Below are 24,984 nucleotides of genomic sequence, written 5' to 3' on the forward strand. Positions count from 1 at the left end.
CGCCCGGGGTTAGATACAAACACCAGTGACCGCTGATTGAGAAAACTTGGACTTCTCTCTTGTTAATTGCGACCTTTGGAATAAGGTCGTCGTGGGCCTTGGATCCGTACGAGTTTACTCTTCACATAATTCCAGCAATTTTTTTTATTCTATCAATTAAAATCAAGCTGTTTACGATAAGAGAAAGTCACTAATTGAAAAATCCGATGTTATACAACAATGTAATTAAAAATGTATTTCAAAAACGTGTCGTCGTCTAGTTGGAAACTTTATATGTTACATTAATGAAGCTATTACGTTGTTATATCTTAATTTAATTTTCTTTATTGAATGGAATGATAATAAATAATGATAGTGATAAATTTATGAGCGTGTCTCACAATAATCACGACTTTGTCTTTCGGTTTCAGTCTTGGAGCCCGTGCAGCTCGAAGCATATCGAAAGATCATGTTTCCATGGGACTCGAGATGCATCTTTCATCCCATGACGACGCGAACCGAGATCCTCCGCGCAAACTACAAATTATATAATGAGAATGAAATGGAGAAAAATGATATTCGTGGTGCGACGTCACACGTGCGAAGAAACTTTATACAGGTACCCATATGCTTTTTATTCATCACACGTGGAGAACTCGAAATTCGTTCAATCCTGCGGCCGACGTTTCGTTTAATTTCCATGCGGGCTCTCTCAAAAATGAGGTATACCGAAATAAATCATTAATAACCCGAAAAACTTTTTAATAGCGGTCGAATTAACGGTGGCCGTATTGTATGGAGAGAAAGGAATAATCCTTAGGGGAATGTGCATTGTACTTTTTCTTGCAGGACGAAACTAAATTTGCGCGAAGCCAGACATCGAATCGACTTACGTGTGAAAAAAAAACATCGTTATAGCCGCGGGGAATTGGATCTGTATCGAGTTGATGAGGTGAAATCGAAGTCCCGCCGATCGATACGACGGATACCCGCGAGAATTCGATACTTTTTATTTCCGGCCCCTCCGCGATGCGCGTACAAATAAAACATTATTAATGAACGCGGAGTAAATATAAGTAAACGCAAATGTCATTTCATCGTAAATCGTACATTTACGATTTAAATTTACATACTTATCGATACTGAATATAGATAGCGAGAGGAGAGCAATTCCGATAGAACGATGACGCGGCTAAATATATATGTCGGAGAAGGCGCAACCCTTCATATCGATGACCTCGTTCACATTTCTCGCCCCATTTGGCTTTTGTGCCGGCGCTAAATGACTTATTCTGCAACCCCATCATCGGCAACTCGAATTTCGCGCAGGTTCCGGTATTCGCGCGCAAGGTGCGCTCGATATTATTATGCACCCTAACGCAGTGCCGTTATATGACAGCTCGGATAAGAACTGTTGCTGCTTCCCTCCTTTTCCGTTATCAACCCAATCAGTTTTGCTCGTGAAATAATTACGCAACGATGTTAAAAGAGGGGGAAAGAAACTTCCCAAAGAACAATGGTCTCGATAATAGCGTCGCAATGCCGCATCGCTTTGTCAATCATTGTCTTTAGCAGTCAACGAGGACGCGGAGTACAAATTAACAAGATTCTTTTGCTGTTTCGAAACACGATACGTATTTCGTGCGGAGCGCAAACACGCCCGGCGCGTATTAACATCGAGAGTAAACGGACGGGCACGCGAAAGCCAAATCAAACAGAGACGACACTCCGCGGACGACTCTCGTCGAAAAGAGGTTTGTCACGCCGCGCGGTTTTCACGCACCGTTCCTCCCGCGTCTCGCGCTCGCACTTGTGTGCGTGTCGCGCCAGCATTTTATTCGTGCGCCCGTATGGCGCATTCGCGCGGGTGTAGTAGGAAACGGGCCAAGAGACTCGCATTCTCTCGCAGGATGGGAAATATGCCCACGGCACCGTGGCTGCGGCTTCCTTTCGCACATCCTTTTCGTCGGGTCCGATGTCGCTCTTGCGTAACGATTACGCGCGGAGCAGTAACGGGCTGCCGTTCGTCCGCCACGAATTCATTCATGAAAGTCTAATGATGAATGATAAACGATCGATGCATATTGAAAAAAAAAACTTTTCAAAACACGCACACTTCAATTTCTTTAAATACAGCGTTCGACAATTTCGCATAATTAAAACAAAAATGGTAGCGCAAGTACGCGGACAGTCCGCGTTTCGTCAGTGTAAAAGAAGTTTCATTTTCATGATCGCACAGTTCGTTTTCCTGCATTTCTAAACCTTTCATGCACCTAATTGACGAACACTGTAACGACTTAATTGCGACTCACACAGTTCCGCAAGAAAAGATAATTACAAGATGCACCGAGTCTCCGAAAGGACTTCTCTTACATTGACCCCTTCAATTAATTCCCCGCTTCGTCTCTTATTATATTCCCCCGCTTAGACGTGGTTACATACGTGAAAAGCGCACACATTGTTCCTTGAATGCGCAGCACACACGGTGCGGTTATTTATATGCATGCGCGAAGCGAGCGTGCGTTTCTTCGCACGTCGCTGTACGATGATAATAATGCACCTCGTTGACCGCACACGCATAGACGCGTGAATTTCAGGATGCGAGAGCGAGTGTTTTTTTCAGAGAAATAACGTTTTAAAAAAGAGTTGAAGAGTATCGTCTCTGCGACGTAGAGGAAAAATATATTTTCTCACGCCGCATTTATCGAAATAAAATTTAAATTTTGTGACACGCGAGTAATTATGATTATTAATCGGATGAGCAGTTTTGAGTTTCTATATGTTCAATTTTTCTAAAAAAAAAAAATGGAATAAAGTGTGGTATATTTTTTTACGTCGAAGATTTCTGATGCCAGTGAGTCGATGTTACTCGCGCGGCCTCTGCGATTTCGCGGGCGAATGCAAAACTTCGTAAATCCGGCCGTAACCTCGAGGAAACGGAGACACGCCTCGGTAGTTCACTCGCCACGTCCACGAAACTTAAAATCTGACAGACGATACGCATTTTGGAGAACGCACAGGAAAATATCTGCGTAATAATACACATGTTATTCCATGTTTTCGGAAAATTGATATGAAAATCAGATTTCATATCTGCAGATGCAAAATTCTCGTTTACTTCATAAGAGAACAAAAATAAAATCTTTTAAACGCGATATTTCGCGATTATTCTCAAAACAGGATTTTAGATTTTATTTGTTTTCTCCGATTCGGAGTTTCTAGCGTCACATTTAGCGAAACGATCGATTGATAGCCGACTCATTGCAAGGGATTGAATTGTACATTTCTTCCTTCCTGCCGAATGAGGGATTCGGTCCAGCATCTGTCCGCGTCGACTCGACCTCGTGCGTGTCGGCGGAATCGCCCGGATCGCGCGCGCAGATGCGTTTCCTTATAGGGATTCCCAGAGCGGCGTGGATGTCAGCGGCAGCGCGGCGCAGCGACCCGTATGCATATAACATAATGTAAAATAGCGGAAGCAAGGCGGATGGCAGGAAGTCGGTGAGACTGGCGCGTGCGCAATTCTCTCCCTCGCCCTTCGTGAAAATGTAGAAGACGGAGGGAGAGCATTTTAGTGGTGTATTGTCGGCTCGGATTACTCTGCGCGGCTCTCGAAGGAGAGAAGGGCTGCGATAGACGACGGATCGTCCAACGGTTGCTAACCCTCCCCCGCGGCTCTCGATTTTCTCTCGATGCAGCTGATCCCGCGATTTCAGCTCTCATCTCGAATTTCCAAATGCAAACCTAATCTCTTAACGGTCAACAACGTCGTTCGTTACCGCTAGAAATTCGTCACTTTCGAATTTATTCGAATATTTGTCGTTAATATTTATATATTCATTAATATTTAACATCCATCATTATTTAAATATCACGTAACACATACTCGCGTTGATATCCGCAAATAAAAAATATAAGCGTCGGATATTACAGCCTGACGTAATGAGATTACGTTATCTGCCTAATTACGATTTATAACTTTCTTCAACTGGCCTGGCGTGCGTGGTGTCAAATAATGAAACACAACGACCGGCGAGGCGGCCTGGAGTCTCCGCTACCTTGAGCAAGGAAGCGGAGATACGCTTGGCAACCCCTAGGCGGAATTGACTCTCGCGTCGAACCGGCAATGCGTCTGAAAGCAGTCCGTTCGGGTACGATAAATTTGGAGTATTACGCACTATCTCTCGTAAAAAGTGTGCATGCAACGCTTTTCCACGCTAATGTTTCAGTCCCATTCACAACTCGGCATCTGCTTCATTCGAAAGTTACGTTTCCAGAGGAGCGGCGAACCGATTCATTCAAAATTCAAGACAATGAAAGAAGCGCGATGCGATTTCTCTCTTTCATATGAAATTACTTTTACAAATTGATGCTACGATCGATAAAACGAAGAGAATGGGAGAAGTAATTATTGGGCGATATTGAATGAGAAATAAAAATCACGTGTTAAACATTTATAGATTTCGACGCGACATTTCGTCGCTCGACACGCCCGACGACATTACAGACATTAAAGCACAATATGCTTTGACGCGCTGGGCGCTTTTAGAGGCTCGGCACTGAAGACACGGGTCTCTCTAGATCAAGTTGACCCCATTGTACCACAATCATTTCATTATCACTCAATTTGCCGGCGCACGATCATGTACGTGTACGTGACGTTATAAAGAAAGTACGTTGCTTAATGTCATTGAGTGTCGCTAGGAAAGCAGGAATGACCATCCAAGTGTTTTATTTCTGTCATTCTTCGATAGGTAAGTCCTATTTCAAGATAATCATTAATTTAAAAATAACTTTTTTACAATATTAACGAAAGTATGTTATAAAAATCAATTTTAATATTTACGAGATGTTTACTATTTCTGCAAAATGTCAATTATTTTGCATTAGCAATTCAGAATCAATATCGATCTATCGAATGTCCGCATGAAATACCGGCAAGAGAAACGCAATGAACTCTAAAAACAGCGAGTAGGCGTAATGAACAATCGCGGTGTTTTATTTGCGGTACAATCGAACGCGGCAGCTGCATACGGGCGTTATCTTCTGCCGCGTAATGATTCTTCAGCTGTCACCATACCGTTCGAGACGAGACGACGAAATGCTCGGTTTCTCGCAGACAATACCTAAGTACACCTGTCCTGCGACGACGTCAGGAAATTATCGGTGCTACGTAGTAACGCCTGAAGGGAGGAAGTATATCGTCCTTTATATCGCTCGTACGATTTCTTTATCCAACGTTCGCTGATAAATCGGGATGAATATCCGACGAATCGGCGCCAGCATTTAAAACGAGATCGTAAATATTTGCGCGAACTGATAAGAGAGCGGCGTCTCTCCCTTCGCGTCACGTTATCTCGGAACTGAAGATTTCGAAGAAGATATCGCGCTTAAAAGCGCGCTGTAAATTAGGTGAGCGCTAAATAAACGCGCAGAGCGTTCGTTTGACGAGCGGCGTAAAAAAAAGCGGCGAGTGCGCCAGCACTCAAAGTGCACCGATGGCGGTTTGTCGAGCGAATTTAAAAGGCGCTCACACAAATTAGAGTAAGTAAGCCGGGAGAAAAGCGCGCGAGATACGAACGACTGTTAAGGGACAATCACGGCGTAATCGGCTTTTTGGTAGCGACAAAGGAGACCATTATCTCGTTGCTCAAATAGGCCGCTTATCGCCGCGCGCCGCGGCCTGGATAGGCCGCGCCAAAAGTAACCCGCGGAACGCGCAGCGAGAGATGATTTTCCGTGATCCGTCGTCGTTTACCTTCGTCTACTTATCTCCGGAAATGCTTTCTATTTGGAAAGCGCGAACTCACTGATCGTTCGAGTTCGAAGCGCATCGCTCTTTTAGGACCATTTCCACTAATGTAGATTAACTTTAATCTCGGTTCAACTTATTCTAAGATTTAGAAAAAGGTGAAGAATAAGTTGAACCGAGATTAAAGTTAATCTACGTTGGTGGAATCGGGCATTAATCCCGCAACTTAAACTCCGGTCAACGTTCTAAACGCGTTCGATAATAAAATTCCCGACGAAAACTCGTCACTTTGTCTCGCGGACGACAAAGTCGGTTCAGATGACAGTTTGCGTCAATTTAGCAACCACACATCCAGGAAACGAGTCCACGAAAAGAGTAACGTGGTCATATGCCCGCTTCACGCCAGGAAGTCCGAATGCCGATTACGCGGCTGTGCACGCGATCATCGGTAACGTCTGCTAACAAATTGTAACATTCCAATAGCCGGCACGGAAAAGCACAAGCCCGCGCGTGCCTCGCAATAGTTACGCCACAAGTGAACGGCATATGTAGCTTCGTTGTCGAGTGAGCGATCCGGTGCACCTGGCTCTGCGCACCGTGAACGATGAGGAAAGTTTAACTGGTTCGACGCGCGATCGACGGAATAATTGAAACGTGAATTGAATGCACTGCGAGCGCGTTTAGAAATCTTATTTCGACAGTACGGTTCGCCGAACAATTGAAAAGAAATGTTTCTTTTCGCTCGTCCCGTCGATTTCGCATTTAATATGGCAAACGAATTCCCTTCAGACTGCTAATCGCAGGAAACAAACAAAATTAGAATGCCGAGTTCTTTTTCTTCGGAAATATAATTTTTTTTACGCGACCAGAAGGTGTGTAGTTCATTCACTACGCGCGCTCTGGCAGTTACGCAAAGCAGATGTTCGATCTTGAAAGATGGAGTCTGACTTCCCATCCTGAAAAAATGCCGGGGCGAGGAACAGGTGCTTGTAAAAAATCTTCTCCCGAAATTTAGAGGCGATCTTCGTGCGAGAAAGCCCGACTTTACTATCCTCTCCTGTATAATTTGCAGCTTTAATCGATCATTATTTCGAAGTTATAAGACGGGTACGTTTTAAAAATAGAAGCTCGAAATCCTTTTCGCGATCTTATTGTTGGCGAGATCACGCCGATTGTCATTTCTCGCAGCTGGCCGCCTGATGTCGACTTTTATCACCGCTACGCAATAATGAAGAACTTTGTAGTCGCTGGTGGGCCAATAATGATTTCCTAAATCGTTTTGTATAAACCGAGGATCTTTTGTAGGAGCTTCACGTCCACTGAAAACCACAGGGCGTGATTCGAAAGGACAAGATCTCGGCGTCTTTGGTGGAAACGCGGGAGATGCAGGTAGCTGCCCACCCGCCGCGGGCCGCCGTCCAAAAATCGTCTTTGAAAACCGTGGCACGCGTCGAAAAATTACGTCGCTGCGCGAAACAACGCGAACGGCGATTCGAAGAAATACGCGAGATGTCATCGAAATACTGCTCGGCGAATACTTTCAATATTTACGACTGGAAAATATTGAAATTATGTTAAATACGGAGCTCTTAGCGATGAGCGAACATTTCGTAAGAGGTCGAACGCATTCTTCGGAACGACGGTCTTTATACCTACAACGTGAAATATTTTTCGGAATAACGCAATTTGTCCCAGATTTTAAATCACCGAGGCAGGTAAAGAGACCTCACTCGACAGACCCCGTCGGCACTAGCTGAGTTTCCGGACTATTCGCATTCAAAAGCAACGTTTTCTAGAGATTTAACTCTGGATCGCTAACTGTGGTTGTCAGGAGTGTTGAACACGTGCCGTTTTTTTTTTCACTCGCGCATAAGCATGTTTCTCCGTAATCATTGCGCGCAACTGCCGTCGCAACTGCTAATTATTAATATTACGAATTAGCGTTATTATGGTGCTCATTACAAACTAGCGTTATTACAGTTATTATATTTCATTTGTTCGCGTGCGCCGTCGACCATAGAGTCGCGTTTCGCACATACGCTTTCTAATTGAAGCGGCTCTTTTCTCGGCTTCGCCGCATTTTCTCAAACGCTCATTGCTTCCTCAATTATAAATAAGCCTGCCGGCCCGCCCGGATCGCGTTTCCGCCACTCTTTAATCCCTCTCGGCTATTTTGCATGGAGGAACTTTCTTCCCGCTGCTGCTGCTGCCGTCGCCGCAGCGACGAGCGTGTGTTCCGTCGAGGCGGCTCGACAAAGCCCGCACCGAAAAGGATGCGTGGCAGGTGCGTGCGCGTGCCCGTCGTCCAATGGGGTTCAGACGTCGCGCCGTATGTGTACGTCTTACCGGGTATACATGAGAAGCGCGCATGAACGCGACAAGGGGGGGAGCGGAGAGAAGCGGGATGAAGAAGGACCGCGATGCACCTTGCATCGACCTCGATCCCATTGACAGAATTCTCCTGCTTAAGTTTCCTTGTAGGTAACCGTGTTTGACGACAAAAAAAGGAAAGGAAAACTCTCTCTTATGAATTAATTGCAACGGCCGATACAGATCGTCGCGGCGATAAATGAGACGCGACAACGCGTTAAAGATATCGAGCCTCGCAATTCGTTCTCGGAGTTTTTGTGTACAAGTTCAGGACCGTTTTTGCATACGCTACATGCTGACACCTTTCGAAAAACAAAATATCTGGTCTGCAGGCTCTCGAAGTCCCGCATTTAGATACCTCGTTTATTAATTGTCTTTATTAATTGTATTTATTAATTGTCGTTTATTAATTTGTCGTGAACATTTAAATGAAGATAATTTTTTATTTTTTATTTTGTTGAAAGCATTGATTACGCTAGTTTGAAATTATTTATCCGCGAATAATATTTTACGGTGAGGCATAACGAAACTTGCTCATCAGCTTTCTACCTTCCGATTCGAAAATTCGTGCCGAAGTCAACCGATCGCTCGTGCCTTAATGGGAATTGAGTTCGCGGGCGAACACGACAGGTGAGTAGGAACGCGATTAACGCTGGAACGGGAACGTTTATGCTGTCCAGTTATCGTACACCTGATATAGGTAGCGATCGCGTTGCAGGCTCTGTTTACAGGCTGCCGAGCGACAGACAGCCATTTTATTATGTCGTATAATGATGGAATTTATGCAAATGGCAAGACGATTTTTTTCTACACGAAGTCATATTCTAAATAGAGCTCCTAAACCTTCAAAAATTATTTTAACACAAGTTTAAAATCTATAATGAACCATCTCGATAATGAACGATCTATTATCGAGTTGTTAAGAAGTTGAGAGCACATTTTTAATCTACCGGCAGTTATCTTGCTTTGGCATCAAAATAAAAAGCTCGAATCTTTTTTACTTTCGCTCGTCATTTAAAAAGCGACATTTGCTCTTGCATTATCGCTGGCTCGCAACTGGCAACTCGTAAGACTAATTGCTTCATTGTCGTAACGTCCGATCACTTTCAACATCCTCGCACCTGTTTCCACGATGCAGATCGATCGATAAAAATTCAAAATTTACGCGATAGTAGTTGGGAAAATTAACGACCTTCTTTATCTTTTTTATGTCCGACTATCGCCATCATAAAACATACATTCGTACGTGCAGGAGAACTCATTGTGTTGCCATAAAAAAAAGAAGAGTATGAAAAGTGAATTAAATTAAAATACTACATAGAGAGAAAATTAAAAATATTTTGTGGTTTATAAATATATTATATTTTTGTTATTCATCTAACTCGTAATAAATTCTTAATTCTTAGTCAACCCTGTTAAAACTAAATCAGTCAAGCTTCTAAAATATAAGCAAAAATAAATTAGATCGCTAAGACAGCTTTCATTAATCGCGCAAAAACTGTCCATTTCTCGAGATTAAATAGACATTCAATTGAAGACAGATTTTGGTCCACCGACTTGATAACACCGTGTAGAGAAAGCGCATCGAAGAAACCGTGGAAGGAGGAGTCGGCACGTGCTACGCGTTCGTCCGTGCGGAGTTTACCGAGCGATCGTTTAAGCAAAGTTCATTACCTCAAGATCGTCTTCGCCTAGTCGCACAAAGAACGCGGTTGAGTCACGTGCGAAGAGAGAGAAAGAGAGAACGAGAGGGTTCGCTCGTGTCCTCAAATCTTCTTTCCCTGAGAAAGAACGTCCCTCCTTACGTATTCACGGAGCAACCGTCACGTCGAGCGGGAGACCGCCGAGACGTTAAGCTCCGATGAACGGCGTAAATAAACATACAGCAAATTGTTTGCGTGAAGCAAAAATTACAAATTATCCTGCTAAAAAAAACCTGATTCGACTTGTTTAAAATTCTAAATGTATTCTAATAAGATTGCATGTGTGCATGCAGCAATTTTCGGATTCCGAACGAGATTCTGTGCAGATGCCCTGCGTTCCTTTATTGAAAACACGTTGCATAATCAAAAGCGTTAACCAGTATCCATGGAAACTCGCAGCGGGCTGAAAACCAGTGTTCAGCTGGTTTCATCGGGATGGAGTTGACCGAATTGAAAAAAAGGGACGCGTTTTGTACATACAGCGCGCGTACCACCTTTGGTTTTATTCAAATATATTCGTATTTTACCCTCCCTTGCTTCCCGGCATTCCGATACAGTTCATCAAATGGGAAGCCATCCTGGCGCCAGATGTTTCCCCCTTTTCAACTCTCTGACTGAGCTTATGCCTGTTGCGCGTAATAAAAGTTTTCGTCATTCGCGAGTCCGTCGAGAAGTCGATGAATTCACTTAGTTTTTAGACATCGTTGTGAAATTATCGTCGCTGCACTATTATTTTTGATAGCAAAATTCGCGAGGAAAATATATCTTGCAAAATAATTAGCATTGAGAAAATAAATTTCTACTAATTTATTCTAATTTTTACTAAATAATTAAAATAATTTATCTACCTGACAATTTTAATTTTTTCGGATTAATGTTGACAGAATAATGTCAATAAAGGATCTTATTTGCATTGATTGTGAAAGACAGACAGTTCATTGCACGGTTGCAGACTTGCGAAACGCAAGATAAAAGAAAGCTGAAAATGAAAAACGGGATTCGGCATATGTTTACCAGGTGTCAATTTTAGCAGGAGGACCCCAGCTGCCTAAATTGTCCGCCGATACTCGTCGAAAATACTTTCAATGGATTCCGATGCACGTTTATTGCGACGATGCACGCTGGTCATGCAGAAGCGACACAGCTGTGTGCCAGACGACGAAAGATGAATTGGCAAAAGATAAAAGAGATTCTACGACACGTAGGACGCTGGCGCTTTTATTTAACGAGTCGTGAAATAAATATAATGGGAAAATTGCACGTAAAATTAATCAAGCTTAATGAGATCTTAGCCTCTGAGCTGTTTTAACTTTTATCGTTGCAATTAAAAAGAAAAGATCAGACGTATCGGGTTGCAGGTTGCTAGACGCACGACAGAATATTATAATGGAGAAATTCGAGAGCCCTTCGAAGAAGCATCTTTATATCGACAGCTAGCCCTCGAGCTACTGGCCGATAGAGCTTGCGTAATTACGAAAATGGCCCTAAAATGAAGGAACAGTCTCGCTGTCTGAAATAGAACGTTCTGACCACAAAATTGACAGCAGTTTTACGAACGCTTGTTGGGACTAATCGATTGATTACAAAGTAAATTAGGAAGAAGCTAAACGTTGCGGTTCGAAGCTAAAATTTGCTCAAGAAAATACACATACAATCTTTAAGAGACCATTTTAGTGAAGTATACAATAATTTGTGAATATACAGCTCTGCTGTATTTCCACTTTTTTCTTTAGAGAAATTTGCTTATTTCCAAATCATACGGTTTGTTCTGATATCGCGACGACAAAAATTTATTGCCCGCCCCGAAACCACTTCTTTCTCCGCAGTCAGGGAATGTCAGCTGCCTCCTGGAGGCTCCCTCGGCGGGGTACAAACCAGACTCTATTGTTCGATCAACAATACTCACAGCCTGAACCGCTCACAACATATCCTATTCACATCATCCACCCACTTTATACCGTCTCCGTGCGCTGTCTTCCTTCGTCGCGCACGACCGGCGGAAAGGGGAAACCGGAACAGAGTTAACGTTAAATCCATTTGGTCTGCGGAAGAAGCTGTCACCCTCTGCGAGGCGGACCTCCCTCTTCAGGGGAGATTTTTCGAGATCTTTCCCTGGCCGATGCAATCCGTCACTTTATTTCTCTAAGCAACTTCCGGGCTTATTTTTAGATGAAACGTGTGTTAAAAGTGAGTTCTTTGTTTTATGAAAAATATAATACGATTTTGTATAATGTATATATATAAATTATATTAATAATGACGCAGAAATTGTAAATATATTACCGATTCACATCATCGACGAACACGGCGACAATCGATCGTTAGAATCCGATTGTACCGTCGGGATTGTTCGGTCGTTTACGAGTTTGGGGCAAATTGATGCATTGTCCGTGGGGAGCTCGGACAGTGGCCGGTCGATTGATAATACACTCGTATCTCGAATATGAATCTTATTGTGTTTACGTGCGTCGCGTATCGATAGCCCTCGATCTTGCGAATTCGGGATAGATGCAAAAAAATTCCTCTCTTTAGAAAGCACCTATCTTCACGGGTCGAAGAACACGTGGTAGTCTCGTTAATGAGGCACGGAAGAGACGCGAGAGTCGTTTCTCATAAAAGAATCGCACGAGCGGCACGCGCCACCGGGGTGGTGTCAGCTGGTGAAGAATGCCGATCGGTACCCATACGTCTTCGATTCGGCGCGGCAGGTTTTTATCTCGGCGCAGTATCTCCGGTTCTCGAGAAACTCGCTACCGACATGACGAAACGGGACGATGATCCGTTTAATTCGTTTCATCGACAAAGACTTTTTATTTTCGCCGTTCGTGCAACTCGCTTCGCGATTACTTCGATCGCGCATAAATAAGAGGAAAAAAAAGAAGACGAACGAAAGCTCGAAGCAAGTCCGAGTTTCCTCGGACATCTTGAGGATCCGATCGGAAATCTAGGAAAAAGGTTCAACGGCCTCCGGCGTTCGGAGCCGATCTCGCTCTCCCTCTCTTTCATCCAGCATCCTTTTCCCTCCCCGCACCAGCATCGTCTTTTTAAGTGTCTCCTACACCCTATACTTATCCCCACCGTGGCGGCGCGCTGCCACGCGCCACCATGCTCCATTGTCTTCTTACCAACATCTCGTTCTCTCTCGCAACGGCCGCCGCTGCTCTCATCCCTCCTTTCCCTCTTTCGCTCGGGCGGAGGCCCGCCGCTCTCGAGGTCGAAATTCTCAACATCTGTCGCGCCCCCTACCACCGCCGTTAATACGTTCACTTGGTAACAGCACCATCCCGGCAACCCTCGCTCGCTTCCTGTAATCCTCACGGTTCTCTCGAATGGAAGCCGGGATAGGAAGCTCCCGAACTGTCTGCGCGAACATCGACTTGGAGAGTTACTTAGCTACCTCGCGCGAGAAACGCGATTCAAGTGTCCGCTTGAGAAAGAATTTCCCCAAAGTTTCCTTTAACTTCTTTCGAAATGCCAATTCGATCATAAAGGCCGCTCGTCCTGCTCATAAAACTCGTCGTAAAAAAATATCCGAAGGTCTATAAGATCTCGTTTTAATTAGGAACAACAGCGACGTGTCCCTCGCTGTGGACTCTAACTCGAAAACCAAACAGACCGATCGCACGCAAATAAAAAGGCTGACTTACGGCGGTTTGCGACACCCGCGACGGCAGGTATATATCGATGTTGTTTAAACGAGTTTATTTCGCGGGACCTCCTCGTAATCAGGAGGCGATTCGAGAACGTCGGTCAAGCCGGACCCGGCAACATCTGCCGGTTTCGTCGTGGCAGGTGGCGACTTATTCCTCTTCGCTCGATCCGCCTCTCGCAAACGCGCTCCCGCACTCGCTCCGTCCTCGTCGTATCCTCGGTGCGACCGCTTCTCTCTATCGCTCTCCATCGCCCGTAAGTTTCTTTCAGTAAACGACGAGCCGAGCCACGCGACAACCGCACGGCAGGCGCGTGTCCGAATCGTCGCTATGGCGTGCGCCAGTTTTCCCCCGCCCGACGCGCGCCGATCCCGCTGTCGGGAAAAATGATGCGTATCTGGTTTGCAATTACGCGTGACACAAATTCCTACCGCCGTCATGCAATTTGCGCGATCTTTTGTCGTTGCCTCATCGCATTAAAAAATAAATAATTTTATTTCTTGTTGAAGAATTCGCGATTTTAATTGAAATCGCAAATTGTGTAGAATATCTCGATACTCTTGAATTTCTTAAATTCTCAAAAATTCCGGTTTCGCTTGTCTTATTATCGCGAAGCTGGTAATCGAGAAGAGTTATCGCTCCTTCTTTCGGTGCTTCGCGAAGAAAGTCAAGATTCTGAAACTGTTCGTTATCCAATTTATAGGCAGAGATGGCTGCATGTGCGTGCGCACAATGTGACAGACAAACAGGTGGTTGGAGAAAAAAACATTTCTCTTCGAGTCATTCGAGGAGCACGACTGCGGCACTCGGAGAGAACGCGCAACGTGTCTCTCATAACCAGCCAGCTGGTAATTAATTTAACGTCCGACAATAATGTTCATACGTGCGATGAAATGAGACATTTTCAGTTCGAATCAATGATCAACGTCATTTCTCTCCGCGTAATTGATTCGACGTAAAACTATAAAAAAATATTTTAAAATAAAAAATAATTCGAACAGTTGCAGTCTTCGACACGCGTGTTTAATTCCTAAAACTGTCCGAAAAATTAGATTTCAAAATAAAACAAAGTGTATTAGAGTATTCGTTGAAGGAATCATGTCAGGAAACTGTTGCCAAGAGATTGTCAGTGCAATTACAACACGTAAAGCGAATAGAAGAGAGCAACGGGGCGTCGAGGAGTTTTTAAATACACTTTAAATTTAGACGAACCCGTCGCGTACTAAATTTAGCCCCGTTCATGTCGATTATTACTCGCGCAAGTGTTTCAAAATTTCATTCACCGATCTCACTGAGAACTTCAGTGACTATCAAAGAAATTCCTCACAATTAACTCAAGGCGCTTCTAAGCGTTACAATGTAAAAATCAATGTGAAATTTTAATTTCTAATACATATTGACGAAACATTGGCGAAGCTGCGGCAGACATAAAGTTCGCCTCAAAGGGTTAAGCCGAGAAGGGAGCGAAAAAGATGCGCTGGACAGGGCTAATATGCCTCAGAACTCAACGCACCGTGAATTTCCGAAGGGAGGGTGGACACGTACTTGAATGACGAAGGGGTTAATTCTGGTCATTAGCAGTCGCTTGCTATGCGAACAATTGTCCATGTTCCCACTGTTTATTCCTGCAGCCCCGATGGCCACGATGAGTTACGACATTTCGAATCTGTACATGCATGTTTCACCCCTTCATACGTTCTCCGAAAAAAAAGTCACAAAAAATCATGGGTTGGGGTTCGCATACGAATCGATATAGGGTTAAACATTGAACTCTTGGATGCATATTGAAGAGACGCGAAGTGTACGTATCTTTTTTCTCCGAGAAAAAAAAAATGCTACTTTCGTTTTTTCAACACACTGTTCTTTATAGTTTATTTAGTTTTGGAAATATTCAATGCAAAATGTCACAACGTATATAAATTTATATTGCGCACAACGAAATATTTCATAATATTTCAAATATAGCACTAACTTTAAATACGACTTTAATCGTAATATTATCACAAATGCAGTAAAATTCGAAAAAAAATTTGAATGCGTTTTTACGACTGTGAGAAAATGCTTGAAAAAATTCCACTCCATGCTTGCAGCAGAAAAGGCACCGTTCGGCACTTTTTGGTTCCGAACGAGCATTTGTTTCTTTCGTCAGACGCACAAGAGCTTTCTCCGGCGACCCCACCGTGTTTGTAAAAGGGTGGTTTCTATAATTGCTAGGGTTTCAAGCGCCGTGTGCTATAACGAAGGATAAAAGCCTCTTGGTTTTCTTTGCCCCACCCCCTCGATCGATCCCGCCGTGCACGTCGAGACCCTGACATTCGTCCACATGTGGAAACGTGCGCGCGCTTTAATTGCAGTGAGTGAATAAGCTCGCATAATTAATCGTGAGGGGGGGGGGAGAGAAAAGCTCGCGCTCTGTCTGGCGGTTCCGCCGTCTGATATCGATCCGAACGCATCTTGATGCAAAACAAGAGCGCTCCGTTTGAATAGAGACGAAAGTGATTACTTCGTTCTCTTCAATCTCTTTGAAAGCGGCGTGAGTGTAAACTTTTTTGGAAATTAATCGCGTTCGGCGGAGCGCTTTCCGGCTCTTCGACCGAATCGCGTTCGGAAAGTGTCGCGCATTACCGTTTTGAAGTAGGAGGTGGCGTTTCATTCAGCTGGACGACGTCGGGAGGAATTCTCGATGGAGCTAAATCGCGAACGGTGGTCGACGTCGTCGAGAGCGAGCGAAAACGGGGGAGGGGGGGGGATTAGTTCCCGAATTGCCGTTCCCTCTTAAAATTAATCCACGAGGGTTGCAAATAGCTGTGCGTTTGACGTGCGGCCAATTGCCTCCTCGCGCGCGAATCCCGCGGATGCCGTCGCTACGCAATTACGCCGGTTCTAACGAGCGATGGACAGCGGCGCGCCTCGCGAAGAGGGATGAAGGGGGCGCGAAAGGGGACGAGCCGGGAAGAGGAGCCGAGGAGCTTTCGGCTTTCACGCCGGCGACGACATGGCACAGTTAAGAGAGAGAGAGAGAGAGAGAAAGCGAAAGAGACGAGGCGAGTCGCGCGCGGTTCGCGCCCCGTGGCACGACAGGAACCTTTTCCAATTGACGTCATAGACATGCTCTTTTGCCCTTTTTTTCACCCCTCGCCCCACGGCCTACCCGCCAGGTTAAGAATAACAACGCGGCGGGATCGCTCGCGCGCGCTATGTGTTGCAATGTACCGCACTGGGAATAGACGGTGGCCGACTACTGGCCGCCGCGGCTGATTCGACTTTGTCGGCTGTGTTGCTACTTGGATTATACAGGGTATCCCGCAATTTCCCCCGATAAATTGAGAGTTGATCTTTCCGCAGTGTCGAGGCAATAGTCCTTCAATTATAAGCGATTACATACGTTGTTTTCAAACTTTATTTATCTATGTTACTTGGATATCTTCAAATTTTATTTATTAACAAAATTTCATCACTTGAGAAAATTTCAATTCAAGGTTTAATTCTAAAGATATGTAATGCCGAAAATTAAAAAAAAAAAAAAAACGCAGTAATTGGTTTTCAATATTTTTGCGAAACTGGTCGGAAAAATCGTCATTAAAATCGCGGGAAAAGTGTCGTGGGACATCCTGTAGATACCGTCGCCGCGTGATGAAATAAAAGTAATGAGGATTTTATAATCAATGTCGGTGGCGCAAGCAACGTCAGATAATGATCTATGTCTTCGATTAAGCTGCGTCCTTGCGCATTACCGGCACCCACACACAAAGCAAATTTTATATGAAAAATTACTACGGCAGTAGCCGTGGACCATAAAAGGAATTATAACCTTAAATGGCTATTATGTGAAAAAACTGTGTAGTAAAAATTTTTATAATTTTTCCATAGTCCGCGGCTACTGCCGTACATGGCAACTTTTTATATAAAATTTTCCCCGTGCAGCTCCCTACTTTACGCTGCGTACTCCCGAGGTGCTATATCGGTGCGGCTCTCTCCCACGCTATCGTTATCTGAAAAGAAGAGCCCCGGAATAGAAGAATGAAGGGGCGGATGCAACAACCGCGATCCGTGTGTATCTAGCGTCAAAAATAGCCGTCCGCGTCTTTAAGGCACGGCCGTGCACGCTCCATTACGCATTCATACACGGCAAGATGCGCATATGTGAGCCGCGTGCGTCGTTCAACCATACGTCGTGCATTTATTTCCGCGTTCGAGGGAGCCATTTCCCTACCCGACTCTATCATTAACTCTTCATTAATCAATCCCGATTTAGAACGAAAACTCTGCCCTTATCGCCGCGCCATAAGAAATTGCAGCGAGCGATTAAATCGCGGATTTGTCGCGATCGCGCGTAAATCAGCGTGGACGAAAATAGTGAACGCGAGGAGGTTTTTTTCCCCCAAACATCGTCCGTAATGACCTATATTTCGCGATGTTCAGCGCGCCGGGAGTTTATTGACAGATCGCCGCGCGAAAATGGACGCCACTTCGATTTAATGCAGCGTGCGCCGAAATGCGGGCGAATTTACGCGCGCGAGGCGCCAAAATAAGGTTTGCTCACGCCTGTATATCCTGCCGACATGTGTAGCTATCAATTTTATACTTCTCTATTTCGCGTTTGAACTCTACGTCCGCAATTTAATGATTGGTGATCGCGCAAAGCTTCATATCAACATTCATGTTCCTATTCGATGAGGCATTTGCGTCAAAAACTTTTTCCCACTTTTTCACTGGTAAACTCCGTTCGCTCTTGCGACGTAAATTCAAAAAATCCTACGAAGGGAACTTGGGAAAACTTCTTCCCTTCTTCTTTTTTCAGCCTTTTCTCCGCGACGGAAGTTAAATGGAGACGGTTTTTGCTTCATCCTCGGGAATAGTTTACGAGTTTTCCTTCGATGTTGCGGGTACCTGAGCTACCTGATCTTAATGCTGTACAAAGGACCTGCTGCCACGGTCAGGTTGAAGGACACAATTCCTTCGACTTGCGTCGTTGCACAATACAACCTTCCTACGAAGTCGCACGATTCAAGCGCCATTTTTCCGAATTTTCCGCCGTGCCGTTTCGTATAAAAGAGACTCGAAATCTGACCTTTCGTAGCGAGTTATTGTGCAACGTCGCCTGGATCGTGATCAGCTGCGCAAAGCCACGTGGAAGAATTGCCCGATTAAAATTTATAAATCTCTTTGTGAGCATCGTCCTCGCAATTTTAGTCGAAGCACGATTTGCGATCGTAAATTTGCATTAATAATTTTGCTCGATATGTCATTTGAACTCACATTAGACGATTTATAATTCGAGATAGAATTCTGTTTCTAATTTTATGTATCGCAAATGAGAGAAAATATTAAAAAAATCAGGATACACACATGTACAAAATATATGTATCAATAATACATATTTTATAATTATATTCCAATGTTTTAAATGTTTTGACTTACATAAAGTGATAGATAAATCTCTATTTCGAATTCCATCGCGAATTATAGATCGTCTATCGCGGAATTTAATAATTATTGGACATTTTTTAAATTGAAATATAAATATAAAGGCCGTTAGAAGCTATGCCTATTTGGCCACCGCTTACAACATAATTTAATGTACATTAACCGAGTAATCTAATCCATACTTTTAAACTGTTTCTCTTTTAAAATTCTTAATTACTGTACGTGTCAATGTGAGTTCAAGTGTGTGTATGGCCGCAGTGTGTGAGCTCAGGTCCATGGGTTTGCTAAGCTCAAGTGACTGTGTGCGGTTCAATTATCCTTGCGGAATAATTATTGGACATTCTTGAGACAAACTGGAAACTACCTTCCGAACTTCGCAATCACGTGTCTCGTGAACTCCTCAACGCTGATAGATCCTCGCGGTAACGAAATTATCTCAAAGTGCAGCTACAAGACGCGACCGGAATTGAATTTCCAGAGTCATTAGACTCGCGCAATAGTGCGTCTCGTGACGCACGGAGACGCCTCTTTTTTTCCCCCCCGCCGCCGTGTAATTCCTCTTTCTCTCTTTGCGTCGCCGAAATGGCCACACGCAGCCAGCATAGCGTCTTCTCGGTATAAATACATATGAGAACTGGGTCGCTGTCCTGAACCCGAGCCATCACACACCGTCTACGGTTCTTCTTCCTCGTTAATTCCCTTCCCCGGAAGTGTCGTCTACGAATCTCGAGCGCGCGCGATATTCGCGACTTTTTGGCGAGCTTTACGATAGTTCCGCTTTATTCTTTAAACTTTGATTATCATCCCCAGAACTTTTCATATCTAGTCATTTCAGTTCAAAGTCTTTTCTCTAATTACTTAAAAAAAAAATATTTCCTTAATACAAGATACTTTTCAACGCCGCGGCATGCACATTTCGTTCGAATATTGCAGTTTCTATTTTTCTACTTTCAAGTTGCGAAGGATACGTTTAATGAGTGTCATCTATCCGTCAAGATGTTGATTCAATTGAGTTCAATCGAAACGCGTTGCGCATTGTCAAGAAAATGAAACACATTGCTCAGCCAACCGCTCGCGTGACGACGATTAGATAATTAAGAAGGAGGGCAGCGTGCTGCGGGATCTGTCGTGGATTTGTGCGGATGTGCAATCGCGGTTTTACCGCCTCCGTGGTCTGCCCAGTGTGTATCTGCCATATGACAATACCATCTGTGGCCCAAGCAAGCGAGGTGCACCGACGGACGGATCTCGCGATAGGTAGCTACGACGGGAGCATCTTGCAAGCCTTGAAACCCAACCGTACGAAGTGGAATCGAAAGGTGTGCCCGGGCGGAGACGCGCCCAAAAAATGCAGCTGGCAAAATATCGCATATTGTCGAGAGATAATGCAACTTGTCGTCGCGCGTGTAATATTGTCGTAACAAATAATTCAATTGGATTATTACGTCGTTTGGAGTTAAAGACTTTTTTTTCTTCAATGATAACAAAACGCATGAGAGACTCGGATAGATAAACTCCCATACGAAAGAAATATGTTAATTAAGAAGTGTTGGCCTCCGCCTGTATGTAATCAATAATTTTCAATGTTACAAAAATGTATTTTGTAATTTTACAGCCCTAACAGAGAGAGCAGGATATCATTTTATTGATTCGAATAAATTGAATAAAAATGCAAGTTATTTTAATTTGAAAGTACTTGCACTTTTCGCAAATAATCATTTAATGACGAAAATATTAATTGTTATGTCCAATTAATTATACTTTAAAAAAAAATATCAGAGTGCTACAGTCTGTTATCAACGGAGTGAGGTACATCTCGAAGATGTCGCTCCCGGACGATGTTAGTGAAAGGCACGTCGGTAATGGTGAACAGTACGTTTAGTTATGCCCTTTGAAAAATTAATAGCGTGCATATTAAATACTAACTCTATTGCCTTGATAAAATATTCATGAAAAAGAATAATTAAGAAATAATTCAAGTTGAAAAGATCGATTCTAAATTATAAATAGGCTACTTTAATACTGTCAGGTTTATATATTATTCAACTATTATTCAACAAATAATTTACTTAGTTTTAAAATACTTGCTAGTTCTAGCACATTTTGTTAGTACTTTTTACACGAACTTTAATTACTTCTTTCTGCTTTTGCAATTCTAATGAATAGTTATTAAATGACAACATGCAACAAAGCATTTAAAATTGTCACGTGCAATCGTCATACGAGTATGAAATACGCACTACACAACGAAAGGCGGCACATGTGACGAACTTTTCCTTTCGATAAGCTGAATTTAAAAGCAGACGCAAGAGCGATAGCTATTCTCACGGACGATTCTTAGTGTCGTGATCAAGTATCGTCAGACCGGTTCATCGCTCGGAAGAATTCCCGTGAGGGACTCGTCTCGTTCTCATTGATGCGCTAATTGCAGGAGATGGAAGGGGAAATGGTTACGGCTGTCTTGTCACGGACATAACCTCCATGAATGAGATTCTCCGCGTGCAATAAGGGGAACCGATCGCTCCTGTCGAGGTCGCGACAAAGCTGGACGTCGTCGACGATCGTTGATGGTCGATCGCCGTCGCGGTTGACACATGTCAACCGCGCGGCCTGGCGCGCGCGCGCGCGAGTGTCAAAGGGAAACCGGCAAGCGGCATGCGAACGCCGTGCCTGCTTGAGAATTCGTGGACTCACCGCTGTGCCCGGTGTTGCTCGACGATTGGCCCATCGTCGTCGTTGTCGGCCCGGCGACGGCGGCAGCGTCGGCGTCGGCGGCGTCGGCAGATGACGGTGTCGGGACGTAGGGCGGCGGTGTACGGGGGCGGACACGGGCTCACGTGAAGAAATGGATGCATGGGCGCGCGTGAAACGAACACATCTTTCGCAACGGCAATGATCACTGTCAGTCACAGTGCATTGTACATCCGCTGGCATCCGCAGTGTCGCTACACGGCGACGAAGCGACGAGGCGGACGATCGCTCGTGCGAGAGCGAGTGGCGAGAGGTGATTGGCCCGGCGGCGAGGTACGCAAGCGCGTCAATTTTGCGCGCCGCTTTGAACACGCGCGAGCGGTGCCGCAGCGCCGAAATTGATTCTCTCTCGATGGATGCAGGTGTGCCGCGCCGCGCCGGATGCTGGGTCGTGTGTTTTTCCGCGTCCAGAGAACGGCGAGAAGCGGGACACTGCTGCGGCTTTAATGCGGGGATTGGTGCTTGAATTAATTTAACGGAAATCATCTTGGATTGTGTCCATCGCAACAATGCATTTCCTCCGCGCTGTATATAGCGTTATCGATTACAGAAATTATGTATTACATAATATTCCCCGATTTTTCGTATTTTTCAAGTCTTGGCCTCTTTATTCATTTCGTCCTGTTTTACTGAAAAGATCAGAATTATCAGACAGGATCGTTTGATTTTTCCTATTCGATACTTCTGGTATTAAATCTCAATTGAGGAATAATTTCTTCAAATATATATATGCGATCCAACAAATATCTTAAATTTTATATACTTTTTTTAGTAATGTAACTTTTTTATATTTGCTAAACTAAATGACAGAACTGAATTTATTTGTAAAATTTTTTAAAGAAATAATCTTCTGATTATTCTAAAATACTCTATCTAATTACACATTAATTGCTCTGTATTATATAATACGGCTAGATTTCGAGAAGGAATTTGAAGCATTCGTGTCATAGACTTTCTGCTGCGCTATTGACCTTAACATTACCGAGAGAAATGGGAACACCGATGTCACTTCAGAATATCTAAACCTTCGAGCCCAAAGACATCAGCGTAAGGGAATATTGTATCTCATTATTAGGGCATCGTCTAATATTTCTTCCTGAAGATAGCGAATTATTCGAACGAAGAATAAAACGTACATCTGTCGGTACTTTTTTTAACTTTGTACTAGCCATCATAAATCCCAACTACACCCACTATTCGCGTGCCGCAGAGTGCGTGCCCCGCGACTTCAGACGGAATCACGCGAGTAATGTGCTCAGGGTGGTGCATAAAGCCGGACCTCACACGGTCGACGAGGACGGTGGAGGATGAAGACGTATTGATTCCCGCTGGCCAGCGGCGACGACGGTCGTCCAAAGTCATCGATCACTCCTTAAATCTTCGCGAGGGCGAGATCGAGGTCTATACGACGACGGTGCCGCGGATCGCCTTGGTAACCGGCCGTCAAAACACTACGTCGTCCAGTACGTCGACGAACGTCACCGGCAGAAAGTAGTCTGTCTCGCCAATCAGGCTGACGTTCTATGGATCATCTCGATCCGGGACGTTCGACCGGCGCGCTTCGGGACCGTCGGTTTCGCGACTGAGATGATCGCCGGCGTGGAATCCGCACGGTGTTGTTCGGAATGTAGAAGCTGACGTCGACGAGAGTGCGAGATTCCACCGGGAACAAGCGTCTCCGGGTCGCCGAAGCATGAACGCGGGGAATCCTCGGATCGTTCGCCTCGCGCTCGTCATCCTCGCCTTCTTCCAGACAGGTCGGTAGCCGATTTCAGGTGCCGCTGCTCCGACAATATTTCTCCCGATTCTTCGCGATATCGAGATTAATCGGGCGCGGAGCACGAGGCCTATCCGCGAATCTCGCGCGAGCAAGATCAATAACTGGATTGCACACCTTCGTTTCGAGGACAAGCCGTTAACGCGCGATGTATAGTTTGTGCAATTTTCTGTAAAAATAGCTCGCTTAGGCGCCGCTCGAGTCTTCAAGCAACTTATCGATTGCCCGGATCATTTTTTTTCACGACGATATTAAAGTTTTATACGCATAACACGAATTGTCTAGACCAAACAATGTCGCAAGCGCGTGAAATACATAGCTGTTGAGTTTTAGAAATTTGTTTGTCACATTCTTGTCTCGTTTGAATTGAGGCTCGATGAGTCTCGACGATGAATAAGTGCAACTTGTCTGGTCCGCAGGCTGGGCCATCGACTGTTTCAAGTGTGTCTCGATCGATGGCGACAACAAACCCTGCGATGACCCATTTCACAACAATGGGAGTCTTGCTTTCTTGGAGTCGCCGTGCCTGGGGGGTCGAAAAGGCCGGGATGGCCTCTTTCCAGCGACGGCTTGCATCAAGATTGCCGGCGTATACGGTAAATTTATATAAATCACTAGAACGTGATTGGAATCTCGAATTTTTGCTCGAATATTTTCGATCTTTATTCTACAGTTTGATCGAAATCGTTCGTAGCATTTTGCATCGGAAAATATGTGCGAAGTATTGCTTAATCGATAATCTATAATTTAATCGATTCGATCAGATGAATCCGGCGTGTCTCTCATGGTGAGAAGCTGCGCGCTAGACAGCGGAACTCTGACGACGGACTCCGAGATTATCAGAATGTCCCACTGCGGTGGTTTCTACTTCGACGATAAGTAAGACAAATGGCGCGCTGTACGCTAAGATCTATTGGAGAAAAAGTAGCGACCGAAAGTAGATTTGTTATCTTTAAACATTGACGTATATGCTTTGCAGGTACGTACGTGGGTGTGTGCAATCTTGCAGCGATGCGGACGCGTGCAACGCGTCGTCGAGGATATTCGCGCCGCTGATCGCCTTACTATTGCCGATCCTCGCGGGATTCGCATAATTTATATTCTACATTGCGAGTGTGATTGATTGTCGCTCGAGAATGGAATATTTTGACGAGAAGATGGCTTTTCGAGAGTTTGTGATTTGTAACAACAAACGTTATAGGATATTAATGTGCAAGCATAATTAATGATGAATTCTTTGTTAAATCTTACGATACATAAAACAGACCACATAGTGAATACTGCCAGATTACGATTAAGCTATAATTATTATCATTAAATATTTCACGTTTATTCTATCACTAATAATTATACGATGAAGCAGTACGATGCTTCGATTATAATTAAAGCTTGATATATCAATAAAGCATATCTGAAAATTGTTAAATAGATATTTTCCCATATTTTCCTGCTCCTTATCGCGATACATAAAATGCATTCAATTTCAAGCGATAGAAATTCCCATCGTCTTTTATTTCGCCCGAGTTGATCGATCTATTTGTGTTCGACGCGATGGCCTTAGTTTTGGTTTGTGAA

The 24,984-nt window shown here is 44.3% G+C and overlaps 2 protein-coding genes across 2 annotated transcripts in view; both read left to right on the top strand.

Annotated features, from left to right (window-relative positions):
* LOC137001276 (uncharacterized) overlaps positions 1–24,984 on the top strand; it is a 28,019-nt gene that overhangs the window by 1,062 nt on the left and 1,973 nt on the right. Inside the window, exon 2 of the mRNA XM_067359910.1 lies at positions 411–598. Coding sequence (XP_067216011.1) covers positions 449–598 — 150 coding nt within the window. The 5' untranslated portion in view covers positions 411–448. The remainder of the gene's footprint in view (positions 1–410; positions 599–24,984) is intronic.
* On the top strand, positions 22,257–24,835 carry LOC137001278 (uncharacterized). The gene is made up of 4 exons (XM_067359911.1): positions 22,257–23,389; positions 23,829–24,005; positions 24,174–24,288; positions 24,389–24,835. The coding sequence occupies exons 1-4, from the start codon at positions 23,326–23,328 to the stop codon at positions 24,501–24,503; spliced, it is 471 nt and encodes a 156-aa protein (XP_067216012.1). The 5' UTR covers positions 22,257–23,325; the 3' UTR covers positions 24,504–24,835.

Source organism: Linepithema humile, chromosome 7 (assembly GCF_040581485.1).
Source record: "Linepithema humile isolate Giens D197 chromosome 7, Lhum_UNIL_v1.0, whole genome shotgun sequence".
NCBI classification, from domain to species: domain Eukaryota; kingdom Metazoa; phylum Arthropoda; class Insecta; order Hymenoptera; family Formicidae; genus Linepithema; species Linepithema humile.